The sequence below is a fragment of the Punica granatum genome, chromosome 3 (assembly GCF_007655135.1).
Source record: "Punica granatum isolate Tunisia-2019 chromosome 3, ASM765513v2, whole genome shotgun sequence".
In the NCBI taxonomy this organism is placed as follows: domain Eukaryota; kingdom Viridiplantae; phylum Streptophyta; class Magnoliopsida; order Myrtales; family Lythraceae; genus Punica; species Punica granatum.
This window is the reverse complement of record NC_045129.1, coordinates 29620433-29635996: the sequence shown is the minus strand read 5'-3', so window position 1 is coordinate 29635996 and position 15564 is coordinate 29620433. Positions and strand designations below refer to the sequence as shown.

The window sequence follows — 15564 nt, the reverse complement described above, 5'->3', positions numbered from 1 at the left end:
AGTAATTTTAAAATAGATAATTAGACTAACTAACTTCTTTCTTTAATTTCTAATCGATATTTCAGCACATAGAATTTACGGTGCAAGCTCCCCTTATATTGATTCAATTAAGAGTTCGTTTGAGAGTGCGATGGGAGGTTCCATAATCACATGTTCTTATAATCTTAAGTACATTTGGTGTTTGATGGGTGTTTTTAAAACCATAGTTTGGGTCGAAATTGAAGTTATAAACGTAATTTTCTCAAGTAGGTTAATTTGTGTTTATGAAATCCGCTTCTGCTTATTCTGTTTCAAATATTGATAATTATTTTTTTTACTTTCAGAAGTTTTCAATTGTTACCTCCCAAACGCTTTTATTTATTTTAAGTCAGTATTTATTTTTCAGCAATTATACTTCTGCACTTATTATTCAGCAACAACACTCCCAAACCAATCCTAACACATATACCCTTATAGATTCCTGCCAGACACCATATTTAGTAGGAAAACCCAAATACTATAGGGTTAGCGAAAGGGCAATGGGGCTAACTGCTCTTCAAACGTTAGGGCAATCATTCGATCCAGTACTAGGGCCGGAGCAGCCAGTTATTAACTTGTAGCAATTTCCAGATTGCTTACGAGCCGCCCGAAGGATGGACCTGCCTAAGCTCGAGCTTAACACTATGTTTGGGATTTTTTTAGGAAGGGAGATGAGAGGAAAGGGGAGGGGAGGAGGGGAGAGGGAAGGAGAGGAATGAAGGAAAATGAACTCCTTTGTTTAAAAATAATTGATACGAGAGATGAGAGTTGATAGTAATTGATAAGAGAGATGAGAGAAGGGAAGTGAAATGATTGCCCGAGTTAAAAAAAAAATTACTGCAAAGAGAATTGTGTAAAGGTATGTTTGGGAGTTGAATTTGGAGAGAGAGGATTTGGAGAGAGAATATTTCTCTTGTTTGAGAGATTTATTTGAGGGGAGGGAAGGGAGAATGAGGAATTTGGAGGAAATACTCTCATCTCATTTCCCTCAATTATTAAGAAACTCTTAACCCTCAAAATTAGAGGAATTCAGAGGAACTCGTGTATTTTCTACTCCTTTTTTACACATCTCTCTTTCTTTCACTTGTGTAATATTTTTTTTCTTCACTCCTCTCCTCTCATTTCCCTTGTTAATTACTCTTGATAATTACTCTCAAACAAGGGAGTTCATTTTCCTCAATTTCCTCTCCTCTCCTCTCCTCTCCCTAAAAAAACTCTCAAACATAGTGTAAAAGGAGTGAAGAATACAGACTTCCTCCAAGTTCCTCCAATTTGAAGACTTAGAAATTTCTTAACAACTTCCTCCAAGTTCCTCCAATTTGGAGACTTAGAAATTTCTTAACAATTTGGAGGGAGTGTTTCCTTCCAAATCCCTCATTCTCCATTCCTCTCCCTCCAACAAATCTTCCAAACAAGGGAGAATCCCTCCAAATCCTTTCCTTCCCTCACCCTCCAAATCCAACTCGCAAACTCAGCGTAAATGGAGATCGCCTTACTACTTGGTCCACAGCTCTCGATCGGTAGCTGTTCTTTTTTCTTCACGGTTAAGGTATAAACTTTGTGGTCGTTTATAACTCTGTAAAAGGCAGTGATAAAAGTAAAGAAAAAGAAAAGATGATGTCGAAAATTTGGGGCATGGTTCTGTGATATATGTCACTCATTATAATTACGAATTAATCGCGGAGGTGAAACTTCCTTATAATCGATTAATGACGAGCCGGAACTTTCTTATAATAATCGCTCGTAATAATCGAAAAAAAAGGTCAGTCTCCCTTTTATAAAAAAAAAAAGCCAAGTTTGTTTACATATACATTTCCGCCGTCTGTTTGTTTCTCAATATATATCTATATATATATGTGTGTGTGTGTGTATTTGCTATTTATTTCACTCAAAGCTCACTCAACCGCAGAACCATATAAATTAAGAAGCAGGAAATGTTGAGAACATATAGGATGAAGCAAAATGTACTTGGACTATATATATAATAGTAATAATGTATGATAAGTAACATAAGAAATTGTAACCAAAAGAAAAAAAAAGTAACATGGGAAATTAAGTCAGGTAGAAATGATATTGTTGTCCAGATGATATATATATCTATGTCACGCTTTAGGGGCCAGAAAACTGCTCGATCGATGTACCTACTTGACCATGGACCCCTCGAAGGTTCAGTCCCAGGGTTAGCTCCAACCCGAGTGTGCTCTCACGGTTAGCCGCAGGCATCTTCTCGACCGTTGGCCCGCTGAACTTCCAGATCTGCTCCGACTTGGTACCCTTTGCTACCATTGCCACGAGCGAATCCTCAATGGTCTCAGCAGAGAAGTTACTCTCATCCTCTGTGCTAACGTTTTCCCGGTGGCTTGTCTCCTCGTAGATTGGGGCGGGACAGATCCATAGGCTGGGTTTCGGTACGTCCAGCTCTGAGTCGAGCTTGATCCGCTTGTACTGTGTGCGGTGGTGGGCCTTGCGGAGGTCCTGCGAGACTGATGAGGCGGACTTCTTGATGTGACGGATGTCACATGAGCACTTAAGCGCCCGGACCGCTAGCTCGGCCGTCCCACCCAATATGTCGGAGGAGGGGATTTGCATGAACTGGGAGGTGCCCTTTAGGACCGAGTCGACCGCAGATTGACATTGTGCCCAGTTGCCAGACCATAGCAGCCCGACTGACCCGTATATCGGATTTATGATCCGCCCACATGCCTCGTAAAGAAGTGATCTGAATATAGCTGCACATATGAAGAGATTGATTAGTAAGAAAAGAATAGTGTTTCCTTTTTATGTGACACATATTTTACCCATTAATTTACATATGCATAATAGACTGGACAGTCAGACATGATAAATGTATAGAATGTATGCAATTACCAGGTCGGAGGTGGTCGGGACCAGCATTAATGAGGTTGAGGAGTCCGGCACGGCCGTAGAACTTGGCCAGGAACATGGTGGCATTGGCCTGGGCATCGGCCGATTTGATCCACTGAAGGCACGGCCTTATCGGGCAGTCGTCGCTACAACCTTTACGAAGAACCCTACACCCATTGCAACTCATTCTCAATTGAATGATTGATCTTCTCTCCCTCCCTCCCTCCTCCGCTTCTGCAACTTTGCTTCTTCGTTTTCTCTTCTTTCTTTTGTTTGTGTATTTTGAGAGAGAGAGAGAGAGAAATTGGGACTAGCTATAGGAGAAGGGGAATGGAAAGGGTTGGGGGTATTTATGTATTCAATGGGGTTGGCGTAAAAAATGGGCTATAGAGAGAGAATAATGAGATTTGCGGATGCTGACGGGGAGGGGGCGGTTTCACTGTTTCCCGGTGGAGGCAAAATATGGAAGTTTTCGGGATACTTTGTTGATTAGTAGATAATTTTCAGTCCGGGGTCAGTCTTTTTATAGTTCATTATTCATTAAGAAGGTTTGACGTAATATAGATAATGGGGAATCCTATATAATTAATGCTTTTAGACTGAGCTTAAGATGAAAGTTCAAAACAGTAATCTAGAACCAGGGTTTCTCTCTAGGAATTATTTATTTATTTGGACTGAAAATGGTTAGTTTTTTATAGAGGCGTAGTGGAGTTTCCATCACTGGAAATGCCCCTCCCTACTTGGGTTTTGCCTTTTGCTTAGTCAGAATATTGCCCTGCATGCACAGCTATATTACCATTCATGCCAAAGGTAGTATAACGTGAATGAATAGCTCCTATGAATAAAAGCCACTTGGGTGCATGCATCTTTGGTGAATGGGAATCCTCAAAAGGTAAATATTAATAAGCCATTAGTTGAATCGCAAGTAATATTAATTTTCGTAAAAAGAAAATATAAATTTGAATTTCAAAAAGTGCATTTATTTAAGGGTAACACTCAGTTTGGTTTGTGAGTTATATTTTTAAAATTTTAATTCTAACTTTAACTCTACTAATTATATAACAAAAATCAAGAACACAATTATTACTTTTTTTATTTTCTTCAATTTTTTTAACCATTCAATTTAATTTTTAATAATAATTCTCTAAACTATTCATTATTTTTTCCATAATTTAACAATACAATCATTACTTTTTTACACTTTTTCTCATAATTCAACAATACCATCATTACAAATCAATTAAAATCAAACTCAACTCTACTTAATTCTAAAACCAAATGCACCATAAATTCTCTATCTTTCGGTGCAAAAACAATATCTTTTACCATTTTTCTCCACGGCAAAGAAAAAGCGTACGTGAAAAGGGAGGGGCAAATTCAGTAAAACTTCTTTGGTTGATGCCAACCCAATGAGCTATTCTGAATTAAATGGAGACAGTCTGCTCCTTCCACGCTTCCATGAAGTCGTGGAAAAAGTTTAAAAGATTCCTTACAGATCAATGTTCCAGTCATTTCGATCGCAAATGTTTGATATGCATGAAGGTAGTTAAATGAATAGAATGAAATAGGTTCATGGGTCTCCCTTGTATGGTCTCAGTATTATTAATTGAAAATTTTTCACTTATAATTTTTGGTGAATTATTCCTATCTAGACAAGTATTTGATTTAATTACTATTTGAAAGAATATATATAAGTATTAGATTCATATGTCTCTCGTATAATTAAAAAAAATGAGTATTTGTAAATTCATTGTTTGTCGGGATGGAAGAATAAATAAGGTGGAGGAAATCTCTCCGTTCGCATCGGAAAACTTTTACGTGAATGAATGTGAAAAATCTAATTTAATTACATTAGGTAAAAAGCATCACGTATTCGAGAATAAAGAGAGGTCTTGAAAGACAACATTCTCCCCTAACACACCTTCCATTTCCCTTAAAATCGCTCCATCCGAAGAATTAATGAGTTAAAATTTAATTATGGTAACTAGAATATAAAAACTATCCGAGACATTCTTTAGTTATAAGCAAAGGTTTATAAGTTTAGTACATAGTGTATAGGAGAATGGGAGATGAATATTGGGCAGAAAGAGTGTTACTGGTGAGAATTGAATTTGAGATTTCTTCATTCCAAGTCAAGACCGAATGCTACTATGCTTAACCCATTTTCATTATTTGAGGACAAGGTAAAGTTTTCTGCTCTTTTTTCTTGGAGTAAATAGGTTAAAGTTTTTTTTGTTTTGGTGAAAGAATAGGTTGAAGTTTTTGAATTGTAATTGCAAACCATTTAAAAATCTAATATAGCTAAGAAAAGCAGAATTTCCATGTTCGAAGAGTTTTAATATATAGTGTTAGCCTTGTAAATCGAGAATTTTATGAAAAATAAACATATTCTTTGAAACTAACATATCTATCATTTCATTGGAAAGTAAATCCGGGCCATTTAGCAATAAGCAATTCACCCAAAAAAGAAAAAAAGAAAAGTAAGCTAGTTTATACCTATTGGAGAAACGTAATTGGCATTTTATTATTTTATAGTTTGTGTCCCTTATGTCTAAATAAATTAATAATGAATAGCGAATATGCGAATTTCAATAAAATTGGAGACAATGGGAGAACGTGTGGGACTGAGCATAGGGCTGGACTTAGACACCACTCGATCTCCTGAAAGACACTTACCACCGGTTCCAATTAAAAATTCGGTCTAAACTATTTGGTATCCGAAAATTCAATAAACTCTAATTAATTCGAGTTCTAGTAAGATTGGCTGGCCCATCAAAGGATAGAACTAATTGTGGATTTTGACCATTCACAAAATTCAAGCACAAAACTGTTTAATCATTTGAACCAACCCACGTTCACTCTTAATTGATATTCAACTTTTAGGTGAAGAGAGTTAATTTATTATTTTACACCTTCGGCATGAAAGTTTCCATCTTATTGGATTAGTGGGAGAATGTCCTCTGAAAAGCTTGTATCTCTTTACTTTTCTACTCGTCATGCCATAACTTAAGTCGTACATTTATGGACATATATATGTAAATTCTCCACAGCATGGTTTAGGATAACAGATACATTTACTAACCGCAAACATCAGCGCCCTTATATTATATATCGAGTCTACTGTTACTATTCAAAGTTATTTTCTTGAATAGTACGTAATGTGCGGAGAATATGTTCAATGTCGTGCACTGTTGAAAATCAGCTCCATAGTGACAAAAGCATGAGATGGAAAATGACATCTCAAAGTTGAGACGGACTTTTTTGGAAAATAGATAAGAATATTTGGCTCCATAAGTAGAGACGAACATTTCCATCTAAAGTTCCGTCTCTTTCAATAAACAGAACTGGAGACAGAATATTCTTACTCTTAAAAACAAGAGATGGATATTTCCACCTCGTCCTCCTTCTCATGTGGTCTACGAGACGAATGAGTCCGTCTCTCACTCCATCTCTGTTTTAAGACGGAACAGTAGAAGGGAATTTTTGTATCTTCAGGCTGTGAGATAGAATTTTTCGTCTTTGTGTCCATCTTTATATGTGATATAGATACTTTCGTCTCTATTTCCGCCTCTTTCCATCTAGATATTTAAAATACAAAATTATTTTTTCACCCGCAATATTTTACCCGAAACTTCTTTCTCTTTTCTTTTTGCGAACCCCAACCTTTCTTGGATTTGAAAAATCTTCAATCCCAACTTGTGAGAGGTCCCAAAGTTCCCAAAATCAAAGGTTTATCTTCAGATCGAGAGACTTCATCATCATTTCATCCACTAATTTCTTAATGTAGTGTATGGACAATTTTTGAATGTAATGTTTTGTGTTATACACGTCGTCCAATCTCGAAATCAGTAATTTTTTAAGATCACTTTTTTTGGATAGGGACGGAAAGTAGACCAAAATTTTTGTCTCATCACTTGAAAATAAAATATATAATCAATGGCTTGCCCAAAAAAAATGAAAAGCCCGCCCAAAGAAATCCCTAAAACCCAAAAAAATGAAAAGCCCGCTTGGCCCTATTTTCCTCTGCTCTTTTCCCTTAAATCAGAGCCCTAATTTCATTTCACTCGTTTTGCCTCTTTCTTTCTCTTACTCTTTCTATCTCTCTCTTTTTTCTCTCTCACACAATTGCTATACCTCTCTCTCTCTAACGACATCAGAACGATCATCAGCTCCTTAGCTCCTCATGGCGCTCCTCAGCTCACTCACGGCGCTCCTTTCCGACCAGCAGTGTTGCTCATCTTGCGCCAGTGGTTGTGCTACTCTCATCGTATCTTTTTTGGAGCTACTTTCTTGGAGGGATAATCTACTGAAGCACAACTTAGACGTCATGCATATCGAAAAGAACGTCTTCCATAACATATTCAACACGATGATGGATGTAAAGGAAAGACAAAGGATAACGGGAAATCACGGTTCGATTTGTAGGTTCATTGCAAACGACTTGAGTTGCATTTGCAATTGATGCATAATCAAAGATGGGTGAAGCCAAATGCAAAGTAGACATTGTCACATGTGCAAAGAAAGCTCTCTACGAGTGGATTCAGGGTCCTCACCTACCAAACGGATAATCGTCAAACCTCGCTCGCCATGTCAACCCTTCCGACGGATGTTTTATGGGTGGAAGAGCCATGATTGTCACATTTTTTATGAAATGGTTGCTTCTAATCGCATTTAAGGAACTGCCTGACCACATATGGAAACCATTGACCAAGCTAAGTAAATTCTTTAAAGAATGGAGTAAAATATCCCTATCATTCTTTGCAAGTTAGAAAGGATTTTCCTTCCTTCATTTTTCGATGTGATGGAGCATCTGCCTATTCACTTAGTATAAGAGGCTCGCAATGGAGGTCCAGTTTAATTTAAATAGACGTACTCATTCGAGAGGTAATATTACTTTCAATGTTGTTGCAATCTAATATATATCATTATATGTTCCAGTTTTATGTGTGTGATTAAATGAATTAATTTTCAAATGCACGTATGTGCTCTTTTAGGTTTCTCGAGAAGCTCAAGAGAATGGTAAGGCATGTAGAGGGATATGAACAAGCTAGATGAAGCTCTTACAAATAGGAGAGCTCGTGCCCATGCGGAGCATGATGGTGGAGACGACGATGATGACCACAAATAAGATGAAGATGATGATCAAGCCAACAATAATGAAAGTTTAGCCGAGAGTGACTACGATTGAGTTCATAAGTTATGTAACATGGTTATTTCACTATATGATCGATTTCGAGGGTTCATGTTTAAGTCGTAGTGTACGGACATTTTCTGAATGTAATGTATGGCCAATATAGTAATTTGTGTTATAAAGGTTATCCGGGTCTTAAAATCAATAACTTTTTAAGACCTATTTTTTCTAATAGAGACGGAAAGTGAGATAAAAATTTATATCTCATCACTTGAAATCCCTAAAACCCACTTCTACCCGCCCAAAGAAATCACTAAAACTTTAAAAATAAAATTCTTGTCCAAAGAAAACCCAAAAAAAAAGGATAATTGCGTCATATAACCTAATGTTTGAAAAAATTCTTAGTTCTAGCCCAAACTTGATTTTTTACCTGAGATATTCCAACGTTGACGTGTTGGTTTTACATCTATCCCGACGCTAATTTCCCATTCAAAATTGACGGAATTGCACACGTGGCACGCTAATTTTGTAACAAGTGTCAGGATAGATGTAAAATTAACGTGTCACATGTGCAATTCTGTCAATTTTGGACGGAAAATTAGCGTCGGGATAGATGTGAAACCAACACGTCAACGTTGAGATATCTCGGGTAAAAAATCAAGTTTGGGCTAGAACGAATAATTCTTTTAAACGTTAGGCTATATGGCGTAATTAACAAAAAATAAAAAAATAAAAGCCCCGCCCTATTGGATACCCATTCGACCCTGTTGCCCATATTCTATTTTCCCCAATTCAGAACCTTTATCTCTTTCACAAACCCCTATGTCTATCTCTCGTTCTGAATCTCTCACGATAGAGCTCGCTCATGACACTCCTCAGCCACTCACGATGCTCCTCATGCACTCCCGAGCTCACTTACGGCACTCCTTTGCTCCTTTTTGGCTAGTTCACTACCTATCTCTCTCACGACAGTTCTCTCACTGTGCTCCCTTCTGACCAGCAGTGTCGCTTCTCAGCTTATTGCTCGAGCTCGCACCCATTGACTGTCTCTTATGTTCCCGGCATCCTCCTCTTCATTTAGCTCGACTGTCAAGTCCGACGACCTTAATGTGGCAGCCCATGAGCTATGTCCTCCCTTAACGCTCCAATGCAGGCATTTCTCTTCTCTCCTCGGTTCTACAAGCTCAACAGCCACTTTCTTGTGGCCCTAACTCGTTGAAGTCAGACCAAAGCCCCTTCTCCTTCGGTGGCAACAATGGTTGCAGGAGCTCACCTCCTCTACCTCGATCCTGGGCCCTATTGACACTTTGAGCTGAGCCATCTTCTTCCTCTTTGGGTCCCTCAAGCACAGCTTTGCCATGAGCCTCCATCGGGCTCCCTTCTTCCGAAGCTAAGTGTCATTGTATCTCTCTCTTCTTCCTTTATTTTGATCTTTTCTATTTTTAAATCCTTTTTCTCTTTTCTATACCATGATTTGTAGCACGTCAAAACTCTAGACTCTAAAGGGTCTCGTCTCAACTCAGTTTCGCCCCTTTCTCAAGGACAGCATCGAAACCAACCACAAGATCCCTTCCTCGAACCTTCTACACACTCTTGGAGCCTCGATGAGCTCTCCCGAAGTCCCGACCTCACCACCTCCTCTTTTCTGCCCTGACCTGTAGATCGATCCCTCAGCCTCAAGCCCGACCTATGGAGCCCAGCTCCTCATCCCATCTTCTACTCAATGGAGGCCCAAACCTCTGCCACCACCTCAAGTCACTCAACCCCAAGCTCACCATTGCTACTGCTAAACTTCCTTTCAAAAGCTAAGTGACGCTCTTCCCCCTTTTTTGTGTTTCCCATTGTCGTTTCCCTTCTATCTTTGTCTATCTTTGTCTTTGTGTTTTTCTTCTTTGCATCCATAAGCCTCCTCCTCCATGATGATAAGCTTTTCACGATGCCCTCCGACCCGCCAAGAGCAAGTAAATTCAAAAGGGAGTCCACTGTAAGTGAAACCTGTAGTTTCACTACTTATCGTTGTTTCAAAAGGATTAGTCATTTTTATAAACCTTGTTTGTTGAGAACATTTGTTAAAAGTTTCAAGGGGCTAGTGGCGTGAATTTAGCATGGTTGTAATGTTAATGAGGAAACTCTTGTTGTGCTTATGGTCAATGTTGATTGAATTTATTAATCACATACTATGCCCCCATTTTCCTTTGCTGCAACCAGCTTGTGTGCTCTCGAACATTGTTAAATTTTGCTAGTTTTCACCTCCCATTAGATAATAAACTAATCATTGGATGAGCCATCCTCAAGCTTGCTCTCCAAATTTTCAGAATTAAACGATGGAAGTAAAATGATTATGCATGTGTGCTCTTTATAGTGACTTTGGGGTATTTTATTGAGGATTTGCTCTACATGTGTCTTTTGCATATTCTTCTCGGGAGTTGCAAAACTCTAATTTATTGGTATAAAGGATCCAAGGGTGTTGTCCATTTTTTGAGGTCTTGCATGAAAGGTTAAGAGGGGTTGTTAAGACTCTAGATATGCTTATGTATGCTCCATGTTCGTTTGTTATGTATGCTCTTCCCCTTCCTTAATATTATGTTTGAATGCTTTATGGCCCTCTTCTCCAGTTTCTTATCTCATTTTGCATGTCCCACCAAGCACCATTAATGGTGAGGAAGTGAGGAAGATCAAGAGAAGGAAGGAGGAAGTGAGCATCATTAGTGGTGAGGAGCTGAGTATCACTAATGACTAGTTTTCTTAAGTTTTATAAGTTTCAGTCAATAAACTTCCTTTGATTGAAATTGGGCTGAAATTGTTGAATTTTCTAGAAATGGAGCTGAAAGATGAATTTTTTTTAGGTTTTATAACTTGCTTTGATCGAAATTGAGCTGAAATTGCTAAATTTGCACGAGCTGAAGTTGCTGAATTGTTGGCGATTTGTCCATATGTCTCCTCGGAAGAAAGTAAAGCGCAAGTAGAAGGCCCTTTCAGCCATCCATACACCCTTACCCGCCGTCCAAGCTCCATCATCTGCTTCGGACTACATTTTGAAGCTTAGAGCTCAACCTTCCTCTTCAAACCCCGATGGAGCTATTGCAATGGCATCCTCACAGGGGGATTTCTCTTATGTATGTAAAGATTTGTGGTATATATGTGGATATATATATATGGTTGTGGATGTGTGAAAGCAGGTTTCGATTCCGATTCTATATATATTGATATTTTTCCTTCGATTTCCAAAAGTGACGAAACCCTATCTCTTATCTCTCTAAACCCGTTCCATGGGTGGAACAGACAAGAGATAGAAGTTCCATCTCCTCGAAAATAGAGACGAATATTTCCGTCTATCAATTTGAGATTAAAAAAAAGAAAAAAAGAAAAAAACTTCGTCCCGGTCCTTCTCTATAGTTGGGACGTCCATGGAGACGAGAAAGTCCGTCTCTCTAGTAGGGAGATGGAAATGTCTGTCTCTAACATTGAGATAGATCTAGAGACAATCTTTTTTGTCTCTTCCCGTGAGACGGATCTAGAGATGGAAAATTCCATCTAATGTATAGTGTTGGAATTAGTTGTCTCAATTTTATGTCTCTATCCTAGGCAAGACGGCACATTCCGTCTCCTAATTTGCAATGCGGTTTTTATAGACAGAAATGAGAGACGGAAATTTCTGATCTATAGGTCGATAGAGACGGAATTTTCTCCATAGAGACCGATATTGGTCGTCTCTATAGAGCTGATTTCCAGTAGTGGTGGTCTACGTATCCAATAGATTACTACCAGATAAACATATTTATGACAATGTTAATATTAGTAAATACTTCTCTTTTCCCCGTAGGTGTATGGTTGTAGGATTTCATCTTTGCATAAATATATACTATATAATAAAATTGACCGCGTATAATATTATAGAATAATATGTTAGTAGTAAATAGAAAGTCAGTTTAAATTTGGATAAATAAAAATTTAGATATAACGAATTTCCTAATAGAGTCGCTTGCAGCTAATTCTATAAACTTGTGATAATATGAATTTTTTTTTAAAAAAAAAATTGAAAGTGAGGATACAGCAAAATATAAATTAAAAGAAAGTTCAACATTAAGTATATACAAAAAATTTCAAAACTGAACATCTTTACAATTCTACATAATATATTAACTATTAAATTAGAAAATTAGTTACAGAATTATTATTGAATCATATAACACTAGTCTTATTTAACTGAAAGATGGTTGACCTTAAAATTATGTTGAAATTTCTCATGCTTGTTTTGGAATCAAGTTTGCCTGCCAAAAAAAAAGAAAAGAAAAGAAAAAGATATATATGCAAAAACATTCCGAGATATAGAAAAATAGAAAACTAGTCGATAGTTAAAAGAACGAAGACCGTCATGGACTTGTTAGTTTAAAAATGTAAATAAAGGCAGTAACTACCAACATGAGTTGATTTATGTCATTCATCTTCTATTTCCGTTAAATAAGATTTCGAATTCGAATATTATAAATAAAAAAATTAACAATAGAGAGAGTTTTTTTCCATAATAAATCAACTTGTAATAAATCAAAATTAGTAAGATCCCATTGAATCAATAGCGACATTGGGTGGTAAATGTCAAAATAAAATAAAATAAAAAGAAGGAAAAAAGAAAAAAAGAAAAAAGAAAATGGAAGGGCGAACATCTAGAAGGAAACACGAAGGGGACAGCGACCGACGAGAAGGTGGACAGATATGAGACGGAACCTAAGGAAAGGAAAAGGAAGCCAATAAACAATGAGCAGGCGCGTGGCCTCCACAAGCCTCCCCCTATTATTATAAAACAGCGTGCGCGGCGCCACATACCATGGAGTCCACCCACCTCCTAAAATTAACATACAAAAAATACAAAATAGATATATATGATATAATATATATATATATATATATATATCCACCCAAAGAACTTAACCATTTACATATTAATTTTTTTTCCTTTTAAATCATATATTTTCAAGCATTATTTTATCAACTCTTTCTTTGGAATTTGGATGATAGGAAACCAAAAAAAAAAGGTAAAAATTACATAGAAATTTTAAAAATTCTATACAATTGTGTCTCCCTTCACCTCCTTCTCCCTTCTATCCAAACAAGGTAGAGAGATCAAAATTATAAGATTACCTCCAACGGCAGTCTCTGCCGTGTCTCCCATGCCCCCGTAGCATGAGATAGAAACACACAATAGAGATGCTAGAGCGCATCTCCGAAATGAGAGACCAACGAGCGGCTATCGCACGGTATCTCTTGGACCCCACGCAGTAGCTTTTGCTCATTTTTCTCTTTCTATAACTCAAATTGTGGGATTCACTTTAGACACTAAAAAATAAAGACTATAGTTGGAGTGGTAAATCTTTCTTTTTATTAAGTGTGTCTCTGAATGATATGGCGATCATACCGCAATGAGGGACCCACTTCAGAGACTATGGATAGAGATAGTCTAAAAGTCCATCAAAAGATAATGTAGCGAAATGGCACATATCATATTTGATAACCAAGAGATTCCATGTTTGATACTTAGTTGGATTATTCGTGCTTATTTATTAACTGTACAAAACCGAGAAGATTGTGAAATGGTTTTATTAGTTTTATTGATATCACGTCTCTGTACATATAGCCATAACCCGGGAGAAGAATAAGGCAAGATTGCTAAAAGTTACAAGTCAATATTCTGATAACTATCTATCCTATAATACAATATTATGTATAAGGAAATAGAGAGGTGGAAATCATGAGAGGATATCCCGTAATACGCCCCCTCAAGTTGGAGAATGAGGGTCCCGAATTCCCAACTTGCTGAGAAGATACCGAAAGCGATCACGTCCCAAAGCTTTGGTGAAGAGATCAACAGGCTGAAGACGTGTGGATATGTGATTTGTAACGATCTTGTTGGATAGTAAGTGTTCCCGGATGAAATGGCAATCGATTTCAATATGCTTGGTCCTTTCATGAAAAACTGGATTAGCAGCGATATGGAGTGCTGCTTGATTATCACAGAAGACAATGGATTTGTAACTATCAACAATGGATCACTTGCAATTCCATGGTGGTAGCCTGGCTGTCCAATTCTGTCGATAAGGAGCTCCAGCCCAGTGTTGCCTGCATTCAAAATGCGAAAAATCTGTGGGATGAACTCAGAGAAAGGTTTTCCCAAGGTAATGAAACAAGGGTTTATGAAGTCAAATCTCAAATTTGTCTTATGAAGCAGGAAGGGCTATTCGTCTCCAAATACTATTCGGTGTTAAAGGGGCTGTGGGATGAGCTCGAGAATTTTCTCGAAATAACTCACTGTACCTGTGCGGCGGCGGCGTCCAATGTTTCGCAGAGGGAGAAAGAAAAATCTTACCAGTTTCTCATGGGACTCAACCCCGAGTTCGGTACAGTACGGTCTAATATCTTGAGTATGGAGCCATTCCCTTCTCTTAACAAGATTTACTCGATGATTATACACGAGGAGAGGCAGAAAATTGTGTCTCGTGTAAGTGAGATAGGAACGGATGCGGCTGCTTTTCTTGTAAGGGACGAAGGAGGCCAATCGGAGATTCGATCAAGTGGTCGTCCATTCTGTGAACACTGCCATTGCGTCGGCCATGTCCGAAGCACCTGCTGGAAGCTTCATGGCAAACCAGTGAATTGGACTGGTAAAGGAAAGATGAAGCAGACAGACTCTAAGCAGATAAAAAGGGCAGGCAGTGGTAATCCTAGGTCATATGGCCCAATGGGCAGTCAGGCCCAAGTCAATGCTGTCCAGACAAATGGACAGTCGGCCCAGCGACTAGGGAAGCCCAATCAACTGTCTGATCTCTCTCCGGCCCAGTTTGCTCAATTTCAGAAATTTCTGAATATGATGGACAACGAAAATGAAACCACCGAGCCTCTTGTTGGTAAAAACTTTGTTTCTCTTGATCCAGGTGTAAATTGGATTATTGATACAGGAGCATCGCACCACATGACGGGCCAAGCTTATCTTTTATCTAAGTCCAGACGATCCATTCATAATTTTTGGGTCGCAATTCCTAACGGACAATCGGTTCAAGCCACTCAAATTGGAGAAATACATATATGGGATAATTTCATTTTAAATGAAGTCTTAGTAATTCCATCATTCCAATGCAATTTAATCTCAGTTGCTCAGTTATCATCCGATTTAAATTGCCGAGTGATATTTCTCACCAATGTGTGCTTGATACAGGACCTAACCACGAGGAAGACGATTGGAGTGGGTGAACGGTCCGGGGGGGGGGGGTCTATTATTTGAGATGCGTGTCTTCATCAGCCTTTGCTTCACCAGCTATCAATGAGAACAGTGAATTATGGCACAGGCGGTTGGGACACCCATCAAAAGGTGTTATTTTCAAAGGACTTGCAAATTATCCAAATAAAACTAGAGATAAAGTTTGTGATATTTGCCATAGAGCAAAACAGACTCGTTCTCCGTTTCCTATTAGTATTAATAAAGCAAGCCATTTATTCCAATTGGTTCATTGTGACTTATGGGGACCATATCGAGTCAAATCAATTACTGGTGCTTATTA

The 15564-nt window shown here is 38.0% G+C and overlaps 1 protein-coding gene across 1 annotated transcript; it reads right to left on the bottom strand.

Annotated features, from left to right (window-relative positions):
* Nucleotides 1-1953: 1953 nt before the first annotated feature.
* LOC116199174 (LOB domain-containing protein 42-like) lies at nt 1954-3262 on the bottom strand. Its single transcript, XM_031529465.1, has 2 exons — nt 2887-3262; nt 1954-2747 (listed from the first exon to the last, which is right to left on the bottom strand). The coding sequence occupies exons 1-2, from the start codon at nt 3068-3070 to the stop codon at nt 2128-2130; spliced, it is 804 nt and encodes a 267-aa protein (XP_031385325.1). The 5' UTR covers nt 3071-3262; the 3' UTR covers nt 1954-2127.
* Between the last annotated feature and the right edge of the window lie 12302 nt (nt 3263-15564).

Excerpts from the sequence above, each read along its gene's own strand:
- LOC116199174 (XM_031529465.1), bottom strand. The coding sequence starts at position 3,070 with ATGAGTTGCAATGGGTGTAGGGTTCTTCGTAAAGGTTGTAGCGACGAC. Across the intron at positions 2,748-2,886 it reads TCCCGACCACCTCCGACCTG|CTATATTCAGATCACTTCTT; the intron begins GTAATTGCATAC and ends TCATATGTGCAG.